This window comes from Leucoraja erinacea, chromosome 10, assembly GCF_028641065.1.
Source record: "Leucoraja erinacea ecotype New England chromosome 10, Leri_hhj_1, whole genome shotgun sequence".
NCBI classification, from domain to species: Eukaryota; Metazoa; Chordata; class Chondrichthyes; order Rajiformes; family Rajidae; genus Leucoraja; species Leucoraja erinaceus.
Window position 1 is genome coordinate 51,098,269 of NC_073386.1, and position 14,927 is coordinate 51,113,195.

The 14,927-nt window shown below is 42.9% G+C and overlaps 1 protein-coding gene across 1 annotated transcript in view; it reads right to left on the bottom strand.

Moving 5' to 3' along the window:
* Positions 1–7,377: 7,377 nt before the first annotated feature.
* LOC129701192 (flavin-containing monooxygenase 5-like) overlaps positions 7,378–14,927 on the bottom strand; it is a 29,830-nt gene continuing 22,280 nt past the window's right edge. The window contains exon 8 of the mRNA XM_055642284.1: positions 7,378–7,592. Coding sequence (XP_055498259.1) covers positions 7,556–7,592 — 37 coding nt within the window. The 3' untranslated portion in view covers positions 7,378–7,555. The remainder of the gene's footprint in view (positions 7,593–14,927) is intronic.

Consider the following 14,927-nt stretch of genomic DNA (forward strand, 5'->3'; position numbering starts at 1 on the left):
CTTGTCCACATCAACTCTGTCTATCCCTCTCATCATTTTAAAGACCTCTATCAAGTCCCCCCTTAACCTTCTGCGCTCCAGAGAATAAAGACCTAACTTATTCAACCTATCTCTGTAACTTAGTTGTTGAAACCCAGGCAACATTCTAGTAAATCTCCTCTGTATTCTCTCTATTTTGTTGACATCCTTCCTATGGGCGACCAAAATTGTACACCAAAATTGTACACGTTCTCTGCTGTACTCCTAGAGAAGTTCACGAGAGCATTTGTCAACATACCAATTTGCCTCAATCTTATAAGGAAGTATAGGCGTTGATGTCCTTTCTTTCTGATTGCATAAGTGTGCTGGGTCCAGGACAGATCTTCAGAGATGTGCACGCCCAGGAACGTCAAGTTTTTAACTCGATGAAGACAGGTTTGTGGATCCTCAACCTTCCTCTTCCAAAGTCAGCAATCAGTTACTGCCCAACCCCCCAGCAATATTCTTGTTGATTCTCACAGAATCTCACATACTTCAAGGAGTAAAGCCACCGATTGTTATAAATCGCAGTGTGTAGGTATACTTGACTACACCCAATTGCGAACACCTCTCTATAGGGATACTTTGAGTCAATTCAGCATCATTTCCAACAACCTAGAAGTGTCCCCATCTCTCCCCCCCCCCCCCTCCCCCCCTTCCCCCCCACCATGCTCTCTTCCCTGTCCCACCTGGATACACACTCACTTCTTCCCTACCACCTATTCCCCTCCCTATTCCTTCCTCTGGCTTCACAATTTGCACCTGTTTAATCCTTATCTCGCAGCTTTTGTTTTTCCATCTCTGGCCTTTGTCCAACCATCTGCCTACCCCCCCCCCACCCCAGCATAATCAATCGGAAGCAGGGTCCCGACTGGAAATGGCAGCTATCCATGTCCCCCAGAGTTGCTGCCTGGCCTGTTGAGTTACTCCAGTACGCTGTGTCTTTTTTTTTAGTAAACTGGCATCTGCAGTTCCTTGCACATCCAAGTATATCTTTCCCCAGGACCAGAGAAAGACTGCATGTAATACGCAACAGTATGATTTCAGCAAAGTCCAGTACAATACAGCAAAACCTCCTTGCTCTTTTACAACAGTCGCTTGGCAATAAAAGCCAATGGATCATTTACCTTCCAAACTGCTTGCTGTTCCTGCATCTTAAAATGTCTCCTGAAATGGCAGCCCTTGATCCCTGCAAATACCTACATTTACACGTTTCTACCATATAAATGATTATTTTTCTAGTCTTCCTTAAATCTGTATCTTCCCATTTCTCTGTGTTATATTGCGTCAGCCCATGACCAAATCCATTCACTTCACACATTCAAATCACTTCACAGAACCCTCCACTAGTTATACCCATTCCTTCTCTCCAGATGCTGCCCGTCCTGTTGAGTTACTCCGGCATTTTGTGTCTACCTTTGATTTAAACCAGGACCTGCAGTTCGTTCCTCCACTAGTTTAGTTTAGAGATACAGCACGGAAACAGGCCCTTCGGCCCACCGAGCCGGCAACCACCAGCGATTCCCAGCGCATCAACACTACTCTACACACCCTGGGGACAATTTTACATTTACACCAAGCCAATTAACCTACAAACCTGCACGTCTTTGGAGTGTGGGAGGAAACTGAAGATCTCGGAGAAAACTCAAGTAGTTCACAGGCAGAACGTGCAAATTCCGTACAGACAAGCACCCCTAGTCAGGATTGAACCCAGGTCTCTGGTGCTACCACAACCGTGCTATCCACTAGTTACACTTGATCATACACTTGATACATTACACTGTATTTTCCTCTCATTACTCATATAGATTTGTAAGGATTTGTATTTATAATATAGACGTGCAAGTAACTAATTTGTGAATATTGGTGTCTCTGTATTTTCCTCTCATTATTAATATAGATTTGTAAGTGTGTAAGAAGGAACTGCAGATGCTGGTTTAAACCAAAGATAGACAAAAAGCTGGAATAACAGCATCTCTGGAGAAAAGGAATGAGTGACTTTTCAGTTCAAGACACTTCTTCTGTATTTTTCCTTCAATATTAATATAGATTTGTAAGTATCTAGTTTGTTAGTATTTGTAAATATCTGTATTTGTAATATAGATTTGTAAGTATCTCATTTGTAAATATTTGTAATTATCTCTGTATTTTCCACCTTATTAATATAGATTTTTATCCAGTTTGTATTTCAAATAACTTTGTATTTGCAATATAGATTTGTAAGTATCTAATTTGTAAGTACAGGTGCACAACCTTTTATCCGAAAGCCTTGGGACCAGACACTTGTCGGATTTCGGACATTTTCGGATTTCCGAATGGACGATTTTTAGCGTAGATTAGGTAGGTAGCGCGGGCGGCTTGAAAAGTCTGGAGCGACTGCCTCCTCCCCGGAGACCGGGGAATCATGGTAAATCATTGCATAAATGTTAGTCAGTTAGTTTGGAGGGATTTTATGTGGTGGTGGTGGGGTGGTGGGGTGGGTGAAGGGGGAAACTTTAATTCTTAGTCCCCTACCTGGTCGGCGACTCCCAACATCGCGGAGCTGGGGGCTCCGTCCGGCCGCGGGCGGCGCCGGTTGTAGCTCCGACCCCGGTAACTCTATCCCTGGCTGCGCGGCGCTCCAAATCCAGCGCCGCCCGCGGCCGTAGCTCCGCGAATGTTGGGTCGGCGGCCTCCGCGCCCTGGAGCTTACCGCACAGCGACCCGGTAAGGCATTGCCCGCTCCCCGCTGGTATCCCAGCGCTGCGACGCTGCCGACTCCCAACATTTGCGGAACTGGGGTGGGGGGCGTCCGGCCGCGGGCGGCGGTGGATTTGGAGCGCCTCGCAGCCAGGGGTAGAGTTGCCGGGGTCGGAGCTACAACCGGCGCCGCCCGCAGCCTCAGCTGGGAGTTGAGCGGCCACAGCGCTGCGGAGCTTACTGCACAGCGACCCGGTTAACCGCTCCCCGTCTCTCCGACCAGGTAGGGGACTAAGAATTAAAGTTTACCCCTTCAACCCCCCCCCTTCACATAAAAGCCCTCCAAACTAACTGACTAACATTTAAGCAATGATATACAGATGTTTATGTGTCTCCCCGGTCTCCGGGGAGGAGGCAGCCGCTACAGTAGTACAGACCTGGGTTGACCGTGGGTCGTTTCGGGTCAAGTTTGGCGCCAAACACGAGCTTTGGTGTGCAGACGACATCCTGGAAAAAATGGCCGGTTTTCGGAGGTTTTCGGTTTCCGGAACACCGGATAAAAGGTTGTGCACCTGTATTTCTGTTTTCCTCTAATTATTAATATAGATTTTCAAGTTCCTAATTCGTAATATTTGTATCTGTATTTTCCTCATTATTAATATACATTTTTTAGTGTCTAATTTGTAAATATTTGTATCTGTATTTTTTTACTCATTAATATATATTTTATATAATTAGTAAGTAATTGTATCTCTTTATTTTCCTCTAATTATTATAGAATTTTAAGTATCTAATTTGTAAATATTCATATCTCTGTATTCTCCTCTCTATTAATATAGATTTTTAAATATTATGTATTTGTAAGCACTCGCTATTTTCCTCTAATTATTAATATAATCTTGTAATTATCTAATTATTCATTGCTGTACCTGAGTTCCCCACCAACAACATCATACCAACCTGGGAAAAACTCTTACAACCATTTTGATTTAGATCCTTTCACAATATATTACCTCTGACCTTGTGAGTCCTAATTTTGTGTAGCAATGGTATATTTTAATCATCTAATACAAACATAAATGCATTACAATTAAAAAAAAATCTTCATTTGGCTTTGATGGGATTATTGGTTCATTCGTTAACATATAAAAATTTTAAGGGATTGGACAGGCTAGATGCAGGAAAAATGGTCCCGATGTTGGGGGTGTCCAGAACCAGGGGTCAGAGTTTAAGAATAAGGGGTAGGCCATTTAGGACTGAGATGAGGAAAGATGTTTTCAGCCAGAGAATTGTGAATCTGTGGAATTCTCTGTCACCGAAGGCAGTGGAGGTCAATTCACTGGATGTTTTCAAGAGAGAGTTAGATATTGTTCTTAGGGCTAACGGAATCAAGGGATATGGGGAAAAAGCAGGAACAGGCTACTGATTTTGAGTGATCAGCCATGATCATATTGGATGGTGGTGCTGGCTCGAAGGACCGAATGGCCTACTCCTGCACCTATTTTCTATGTTTCTATGTTTAACCAAAAAAACAACTGCGCAAAATTGGTTGTTTGCTCAAAAGTAACATTGATTTTAGATTATTTATGGAAACTAAAACATCCCTCTCCCATGGAAATACAAGGCAAGTTATCTCTTGAACAACTGCAGCTATTTAAAAGCCATTTATAAAACTAGTATTTAATGCTTAAATAGCACCTTGTGAACTCGTGGTCCACTTGTGGTATCAGTGATGCAGTGGTAGAGTTGCTGCCTTACAGCGCCAGAGACCCAGGTTCGATCCTGACTACTTGCTGTCTGTACGGAGTTTGTGCGTTCTCCCTGTGACCATAAGGGTTTTCTCCAGGTGCTCCGGTTTCCTCCCACATTCCAAAGGCGTAGAGGTTTGTAGGTTAATTGGCTTCTGTAAATTATCCCTAGAGTGCTGGCTTGAAGGGCTGAATGGCCTCCTCCTTCACCTATTTTCTATGTTTCCATGTATAGTTCTTGTATACGTGATCGTTCTTTAGCGCACTCGGTGGGCCGAAGGGCCTGTTTTCACTGGAGATATACACAATATGCTAGTGTAACTCAATGGAACAGGCAGCATCATTGGATGGAAGGAATGGGTGATATTTCGGATCAAGACCCTTCTACAGACTGTGAGACGTCCCTACACACTGTATCTCTAAACTAGACTAAACTAAACTAACTAGTCTGTTCAGTTCATTTTAGTTTATTATCATGTTTACCGAGGTACAGTGAAAAACTTTTGTTGCGTGCTGTCCAGTCAACAGAAAGACAACACATGATTACAATCAATCCATTTTCAGAGTGCAGATAAATGACATTTAGTGCAAAGTAAAGCCAGCAATGTCCAAGGATTGTCAGAGGATCATCAAAGAGGTAGATAGTAGTCTCAAAGTACCTGTAGATTGGTTAGTGCATGTGCACCAAATTAGAGTAATGTACTGACACTAGCTCCACCTTACTGTACACTTTATATTAACACTCACTTCCCATATTGCGTAGTTACACCGGTGGTAGAGATGAACTAACAACGTATTGTATTGTACCACCATGACTGATGATTAAAGCTGACGAACACCAGACTGTGTCTGTACAGCTATTTATAGTACCATTGGCATTTTCCTGTCTTTCTAAGATTCTAATGAATGAATTCAGTTGTAATGAACAAGCTGCATTGATGAATTCAGTGGTAATGACCCTTGAAGTGTAAGGGCAATGTTCTCTCAAGCCTGCAGTATGGATATTCTCTATAGTATGGAATGAACAGCTTTATTGTCACATGTGACAAGGCACAGTGAGATTCTATGTTTGCATACCCAGGGTATACAAATAGCGACTACCGACGGCGCTGACAGTTACAAAGTACGCTGGGTCCCCGTTGCTCTTCCCCCTCCATCACAGCGGTTCCCCCCCACGCCGGGTCCTCCTTTGTTCCCTCTCTTGGCAGTGGCGTCCTTACTCCCATGTGGTCCGTCCTCGTCCGTCGGTTGGCGCCATCATCGACCGCCGCACCGACCTTTCCACTATCACTGCCAGGTCCCAACAGACGGGTCCCAACCCCACATGTCCCCCATCCACACTCTCCAGTGATGCTGCCTGACCCACTGAGTTACTCCAGCGTGTTGTTTCTTTAACAAAACAGCATCTGCAGTTCTTTGTTTCTACTCTATGAATGTTTGTACATTATTCCTATGCCTGCAGGGGTTTCCTCTAGGTGCTCCAATTTTCTTTCACGTCCCAAAGATATGTGGGTTAGTCGGTTATATGGCCACGATATATTGCCCCGAGTGTGTAGGCGAGTGGTAGAATCTGAGGGGACTGCAGGAGAATTAAACAAGATGAATGTAGGATTAGTGTAAATTGGTAGGAAGGAACTGCAGATGCTGGTTTAAATCGAAGATAGACACAAAATGCTGGAGTAACTCAGCAGGACAGGCAGCATCTCTGGAGGGAAGGAATGGGTGACCCGAAGAAGGGTCTCGACCCGAAACGTCACCCATTCCTTCTCTCCAGAGATGCTGCCTGTCCCTCTGAGTTACTCCAGCTTTTTGTGCCTATCATTAGTGTAAATTGGTACTTGTTGGTCGCATTGCTGCATTGCAGATACATTTGAACGCCCGCACCACCAGACTCAGGAACTGCCTCTTCCCCTCTGGGGGACACCAAATGCTGGAGTAACTCAGCAGGACAGGCTGAGATGTCCCGCTGAGTTACTCCAGCATTTTGTGTCTATAGTGTAAACCACCATGTGCAGTTCCGTCCCACACTCTTCCCCTCTGTTATCAGGCTTCTGAACGGTCCTTCCACAAGCTAGAGAACTGTCCAATTCAACTCTACCCCACTGCGGACATTGCACTATGTCTATGGAACTGATGCGCTACAATGCTGAGAACTATATTCTGCACTTTGTACAGTGCTTGCCATAATGTTTGGGCCAAAGACCCATCATTTATTTATTTGCCTCTGTACTCCACAATTTGAGATTTGTAATAGAAAAAAATTCTCATGTGGTTAAAGTGCACATTGTCAGATTTTAATAAAAGCCATGTTTACACATTTTGGTTTCACCGTGTAGAAATTACAGCAGCGTTTATACAGGGCCGGATTTAGATGAAGAGAGGCCCTAGGCTATTCCACTTGTGAGGCCCCTCCCAATCCCCTACCCCCACGTTGAAGTTAACGTTTGCCCACGCTTGCTTGTTAAGTAGGTCAACATGGCATTCCTGTGCTTCTCTGAGTTTTCATGAGTTTGGATAAGACAGGGGTTTTGCCAATCATCAAACCCTTCAGAAGCTAAAGATGTGTAGCAGAAAGAGTTTACAAACAAAGCAATATATCCGGACTTTTGAGGGATAATACACGCCATTCTTGACTATATGTTTCTCCATTGACTTTTGTTGAATAAAAAAGAGCTTTTGTGCAAAACCTAGACTGCTTTTTATACACTCGCTTGTAAATTTGAAAATGGTCCACAATGATGCTGAACTTGAGGATAGGATATGTCCAAATAGGATATGTCCTCAAGTGACAATCCTGTCCACAAACCAATGTCTGTTACAGTAGATCTGTTTGGCATCATCTATATCTGAGTCAGATATGGAATTCTTAATTTAAAAGGTATCTGGAATACCTTAGACTTGGCCTACCTTATCAGGTGTGAGCTGAAAATTCTGACTATCCACATTATTTTCTTGTCACTCTTTAGCCTCTCCCTGTCCATTAAGCGACCCCTGAATTAGTTCTATATTTTCATTTTGAGCCGACATCATGGCTGCTTTCTCATATTCAGCTTGCTGTTCCACATCCTGCGTTGCTGTTTCTGTTTCAGGGAGGTTCTTCTGGTTGAATGCTAGTAGATGGCTGGATAGCTCCACCGCACTGATTTCCTTGTGTTAGTATCAATGTAGTTAGTATCCAAATAACAAATAACAAACTGATCCCATTCACACAAGAATTCACAATATAACAAGATTTTTAAATCTCTCTTTGTCATGGATTTATATGCCAAATGGAAGGAATTTAATGTTTAATTCCCATAAATTAATCCAGAACCATCCACTCTCAATTAAATTAATTAAATCATTATTTTTTGCACAATACATCTGACTAAAACTGTAGTGGATATTTAGTATAAAAATATTTATCATGGATAGACATTAACACGAAATATAGATGATTTAGATGTTCATGACATTATTATGCAAAAAAATAATGTTGCCGGATGATGGAACTCCAGCGTTGGAAGAACACTCTCAGCGGCTTGGAGTTCCAAAACGGCCGCTTGCAACCAGAACTTTAACTTAGAACAGGTCTCTGTTTAGGTTTTTATTCATACCTAAAGTTATCAGTTTTGTATCTAATTCCAGTTTAATTGTAAGTGTTTTAGAGAAGTTATAGAATATTCCCATCCAGACGTTTTGTATCTTTATACAGGATGCAAAGGAATCGGTTAAGGTTGCTTCTTGGAGGTGACATTTATTACAGATAGGGGAGACAGTTGGGAAGACCTTACTTCAATTTAGTCTTTGAATAGTACAGCCTGTGCAGTATTATGAATTGTATCAGGGAATGCCTGACATTGAGAGAGCACTAATGTATGTACAGTAGGCTTTCCTCCCATATATCTTTTGAAATTAATAAACCCAACTCGTCTTCCTATGCTCGCCTATACATCTCAAGAGGTGGGGTATCCACATTTAAGAGAGTGTTATAAATGTAAGATATCAACTTACTTGTGTCGGCATGTCTATTCAAATAATCGTCTAATATATCTGGACCCATAAAACGAATCTTGTGTGTATGTTTTCACATAACTGCGGATTTGAAGATATCTAAAAAGATTGCTTGCTTTCAAATGATATATCTCCTGTAGTTCTTGAAAAGAGAGGAAAGTCCCCTTCTTATAGAGGTCTCCCAGTTTTAATTCCTAGGTTTTTCCATTGCGAAAACGCTTTATCTAAAGTAGATGGTTTAAACGAGGGATTGTTAGCAATAGGTAGAAGAGACAAATTTCTCAGTTTGAGATTTAATTTCAACTGTTTCCAGATACGTAGGGTACTGTGTATTATTGGATTTTGCTCATACGTTGATTTATTTAGATGTATTGGAGAAAGAAGAATTGAGCCTATGTTAAAAGGCAAACAATCTTCCCTCTCCATTTTTAACCAATTTACCTGTTGACATGTATCATCCATCCAGGAAATTATATTTTTGATGTTAGTTGCCCAATAGTAGAAAAGAAAGTTAGGAAGAGCTAATCCTCCATTTTCTTTGGATTTACACAAATGTCTTTTGTGTATTCTGTGGGTTTTGTAGTCCCAGATGAAGTTTGTAATAATAGTCAATTTTTTTGAAAAAACTTTTGGGGATATATATCGGTATTGATTGAAATAAATATAGGAGTTGTGGAAGGAAGATCATCTTTATGGCATTTACTCAACCTATAAGGGAAATACGGAGTGTTTTCCAGAATTGAATGTGGGCATTTAGTTTAGTAATTACTGGTGGAAATATGTTTTAAAACGGGAGGTGTATTTTCTAGTCACGTAAACTCCGAGGTATCTAAATTTTTCAGTAACAATTCTGGAGGGAAATTTTTGGAGTTGAAAAGGATCTTGAGCATAATTTCACTTTTATTCCAATTTATTCTACAACGTGAAAAGGCACCAAATTGTTCTATAACGTTTAATATACGTTTGGGATAAAAACTTGGAAGTTAGTAATGTATAAAAGTACATCGTCTGCATATAACAAAATCTTGTTACTGGTATATTTAGTGTTATATCCATGAATACCTGAATGTACTCTAATGCTCTCTGCGAGAGGTTCTATGGCTAAGGCAAATAACATTGGTGCAAGGGCGCATCCTTAACCCCTGGATAAGTGAAATTTAGGTGAATGAATTTGATTTGTCAGTACTCTGGCTGTCAGATTATTATATAACAACTTCACCCATGAAATGAAGTTTTCTCCTAATTGGAATTTTTCCAACACTGTAAAAAGATAAGCCCATTCCACTTGGTCGAAAGCTTTTTCTGCGTCTAGGGAAATAATTGTTAAATCTTCGTTTATCGTTCTGGGCGAGTATTTTTGTATTAAACAAATGTCTTAAGTTATAAAACGAATGTCGCTTAGGTATAAACCAAGTTTGATCTGGATGTATTAATTTACTAATATGCAGGCTTAATCTGTGTGCCAAAGTCTTGGCTAATATCTTCTGGTCTGTATTTAAAAGAGCTATGCCCTATATGATCCAGGCTCTTCAAGGTTTTAATCATTTTTAGGGATCAGTGTAATGGTTGATTCGGCAAGGGTTTGTGGTAAGGTCTGTTCTTTAAAAGAATGAATATAAAGGGCTCGTAAGCGGGGGGGGGGGGGGGGGGGGGGGGGGGGGGGAGATTGATTGAATCATTGATTCTGCTACCTCCTCAGCCCATTTTGACTAGGTGCGATACATAGCTCTCTGCTGTACTCTACTATGCAGCAAATTTTGAAAAGATAAAAGAAATTGTCAACAGTTTTAAAGAAGAAGAATCTGCTGCAGTCAGGATCGTCAGTGAAATCATGCAGAAAAAGTCTCTCCACCGTGATCTTGTGTTTATTGCTTCCAATTTAGCAAACTTCCCACAAGCTATCACTTCCCTTGAGAAACATGGCGAAACATTTATGAATAACTTGCAGGTTTTCAACAAAGTAACTGACAATATTCCTACAGTTCCTGGTAATGTAGGTAAAGACATACAAGGAAAATATGAGAGGGTGATTTTAGCTAACAAAGATTTTGAAGAAATAGAAAACATATCTAAAATTCTCAAAGGTTGTTGTAATGCACAAGATATCGATATGAATGTAGAGTCTGTAGCTTGTTTTGGGTATGCACCAGTGACCTCAGCTGAGTTACTCCAGTACTTTGTGTCCTTTTTAAAGTATCAACAGCTCATGAAATGTGGAAGGCAGATTTACCCAAGACATTTATCTTGTAATTGGGGAATTTTGCTGTGTGAAAAATAGCCTAATACCATTTTTATCTTTGTGCAATGTTGAGCTGGTTCTGAAATATGTTTACCATTTACACCATTATCCCAAATATCTCAACCTGTACCTCTTTCTAAAAGAAAGTTTGTGATAAGTGGATTGTTGAAGCACACAGTTTTAAAATTACTGATTATTGATAATAAACGCAATTATACGAGATCTTAATCATAATCATACTTTATTAGCCAAATATGTTTTGCAACATACGAGGAATTTGATTTGCCACACAGTCATACTATTAAAAGCAACAGAACACACAAAATACATTTTAACATAAACATCCACCACAGTGACTCCTCCACATTCCTCACGGTGATGGAAGGCAAAAAAAGTTCAATCTCTTTGCTTCATTGTTCTCCCGCGGTCGGGGGCCTTGAGCCTTCCATTGACGGGATGATCGTGACTCCCATAGCCAGCGGTCGGGCCCTCCGCGTCAGGGCGATCAAGCTCCTGCATCAGGGGGGATCCGCTCCCCGCGCCGGGCAATCGGACCCCACGTCGGGGCTAGTCGAAATCTTCTGTGACTTTGGAGTTCCCGACTCGGACTCTACCCGAGACTGCGAGCTCCGTGATGTTAAAGTCCGCAGGTCGCGGTTGGAGCGTCGATCCCAGGCAAGGGGTCGGCTCCGATTGTAAGTGCACACCCCGAGGTGGGGCTCAAAGTCAGTCCCGAGCAACGCCTCCAGCTCCACGATGTTAGGCCGCAGAGCTGGAGATCCGATCCGAAAACAATCGCATCTCTGGCAAGGTAAGAGATTGAAAAAAGTTTCCCCCGACCCCCCCTCCACCCGCCCCCCACATAAAACAAACCAGAGAACATTAACACAAACTTTTAAAACACACTAAAAATAACAAAAAAAGACGAAAAGGACACAGACTGTAGGCTAGGCTGCCATCGGAGTAATTTGCTACATCTCAAATTTGTTTCAATCAAGGCACGTTATTTCAAAATATAATTAATATGTAGTGTAGATTGGCTATTTCACACTAGCCAATTATAGTGCTTGTTTGTAGTAGCTCTGCCTAGTATGTGCTTTATAGTATCTAGAGCTCGGTTACACTAGCTAGTAGAAGCAGCAGCTGTAACGTTTGCAGATCCTATGCTGTAAATGATATAATAAACATGTGTTGTATCTCAGTGTGTGTTCATGTCTCATCATTATATGGTGTCAGAAGTGGGATGAACATGACGCCAACCTGAAGAGAGTACTTGACCGTGCCAAAGACATTCAGCTTAAACTCAATCCACTAAAGTACAGGTTTCGAGTTCCTGAGGTCACTTACGTCGGACATGTTGTTACCAGCGACGGTCTCAGACCAGATCCGCTGAAAACTGCAGCTATCAACGAAATGCCGGTTCCTACTGATGTCGTGAGTTTACATTGATTCCTCGGCATGGTTAACTACCTGTGAAAATACATTCCCAACCTCAGCGACATATAGACCCCCCTGCGAGAACTGACACACAAGGACGAGGTACCCCCAGCACCAAAGGGCTTTCGACACTCTCAAACCGCAGCTGGCTAGCGCACCTACACTTGCCTACTTCACTCTGGAGTTACCAGTGACACTCACCTGCGAAACAACCCAGTACGGGCTCGGCGCAGTACGGGCAGACGGCGATTTCAACCCAGTTTCATATGAATCCCGTACACTATCTGACACTGAACAGCGCTTCGCCCAGATTGAAAAGGAACTGCTCACAGTGGTTTTCGCCTGCACATAATTCATGGACTTTGGTAAAACCGATGGTCACCATCTTGAACAAACCGATCCACACTGCCCCAGGATGACTGCAGCGAGATGATTTCAGCATTGTCGATAAGAAAGGTAAAGATGTGTACATAGCAGACACGCTATCTAGAGCCCCGCGCAGAACTAACGAACACCAACTCGCTGAACAGGACCAATTCTCAGTCATGAAGGTCTCGTTTGTGCCAACTGAGCGTTTAAGCAGCCTAGCTGAACATACGGCCGCTGATGAGACTTTACAATTGCTGTCTACACTCATCCGGCGCGGCTGGCCCGACAAGCAGTCCAACATCCCGCTCGAAATACGCCCCTACTTCCTGATCCATGATGAACCAGTGCTACAGGATGGAATCATAGTCAAGGGCCACAAGGCAGTAGTTCCAGCTGCCCTCCGGGACGAATACTATAACGACATCCACAGGGGCCACCCCGGCGTGGAGACAACCCTCCAAAGGGCACAAAGTATGGTTTACTGGCCCGGAATGACCAAAGAACCGAAACGTGCGCTGTGTGCACAAGTCTGACGCCACATCAGCAGAAGCAGCCATTGCTGCCGCAACCAGTCCCTCCTCTCCCGTGGTCCTCGTTAGCCACTGACATCTTCGAGTGGCACGGGAAACACTGTCTTGTTCTTGTTCACTCTTACTCGGGCTGGTTCAAAAACGACCTACTGCAGACCATTTCTTCGGAGGCAGTTATCGAGAAGCTGCAGCATCACCTCTCTGTGCACGGCTCCCCTGCATGTATTAAGTCCGACAAAGGCAGACAGTTCACCAGCCAAGCCTTCAAAAACTTTGCAAAACAATGGGACTTTCAACACATTACCAGTAGTCCTGAGTTCCCGCAGTCCAACGGACTCACCGAACACGCCGTTCGGAGTGCAAAACAACTCATGGAACGATCATACCTTGCCAAATCAGACATGTACCTGGACCTGCTCAACCTAAGGAATATTGCGCGGGATCCAATACTGGGCTCCCCAGCCCAACGACTGATCTCGCCAAAACCGTGCTCCCCTGCCTGTGTCCCAGCAGCCTTTGCAGCCACAAGTTCGTTCACCACCTGCAGTTCAGAAACAACTTAAATTTAAACATGACACACAGAAACTGTTCTTGGACAAGTCCAGCAAGCCACTTAAACCTCTCGCACGCGGACAAATGATTCGTCTGCACACCAACAAGAGCTATGCACGCCTGGGACACATCCACGGCCCTGCTAAAGAGCCGCGGTCGTACATGGTCGAGTGGACGGAGTCATCTACAGATGTAACCGTGAAGGAACCGCGGCCTGCGACTCCATATCCTGATGCCTCGCGTTTTGTGCATCCTCCCACAGTCGGTCCCGTGCCCCACCACCAACCGGCGTTCCTAGCATGGTGTCCCCGCATGGTTTGGCGCCTGGCTCGCCTATCCCGTCTCCCACCCTGCCTGTCAGGTCGCTTCCCCACTCCCTTCCCCGGCATCTTCTCCGGCAAAAGGAGGTGAGGCGGCCTCGTACCGCACAAGGGCCGCACGGGTTTTTGCAGGCCACCCGTTAGATATGCCGATTTTGTGTAACTTTGCAAATGTATTCTCAACGTCCCGTTTATATTGCTTAACTGCCGATGTTTCTTTATTTCTACAAGAAAAGTTATAATTGGCTATTTCACACTAGCCAGTTACAGTGCTTGTTAGTAGTAGCTCCATCTAGTATGTGCTTTATAGTATCAAGAGCTCACATACGCTAGCCAGTAGAAGTAGCAGCTCGGAGTTTTAACGTATGCAGATCCTATGCTGTAAGTGATTTAATAAACCTTCATAACTTTATTAAATCCTAGTGGGGGTGGGGGTGTGTGTGGTGGTTGCGGGGTGGGAGTGAAAGTGTGTATGTGGGCTGGAGGGGTTTGCAGCGGGGGGGGAATGGGTGTGGGAGGGGTGGTTTGGGGGAGGGGTATGTGTAGCAATGTTACAAAATTTTGAGATTTAAAAAATCAAGTCTGCAATTTATCCCATCAGATAAAGCATAACAATAAGTTTAATTTGACACCTAATTCACTTTCATATCTCAAGTAATAAAAAAGTTATGGCCATTTACATACTCGGAAATTAGCATCTTGTTCCCTATTGATTTTCTATGGACATAACAAAAAAGCTGTGATCGTGGACAGTCAAAAGGCCATAACCTTCTTAAAAATTAAGAGAACTGAATGAAATTTTCAGTTATCATAGATTGAAGCATTCTGAAACAAATATAAAATAATCTTACTTGGATGACCTGAAATTAACGCATATAATTAGTTAGTTACCCAATTGTAGCTAATTTCAAACTTCAATTACTAGATCTAAACATCTATCCATTTCTAAATAAATGATTAACATTTTTAAATAGCCCAAGTGTCCAAATAATATTCACAAATAATTCACGATAAAACATGATTTTTAAATCTCATTTACATC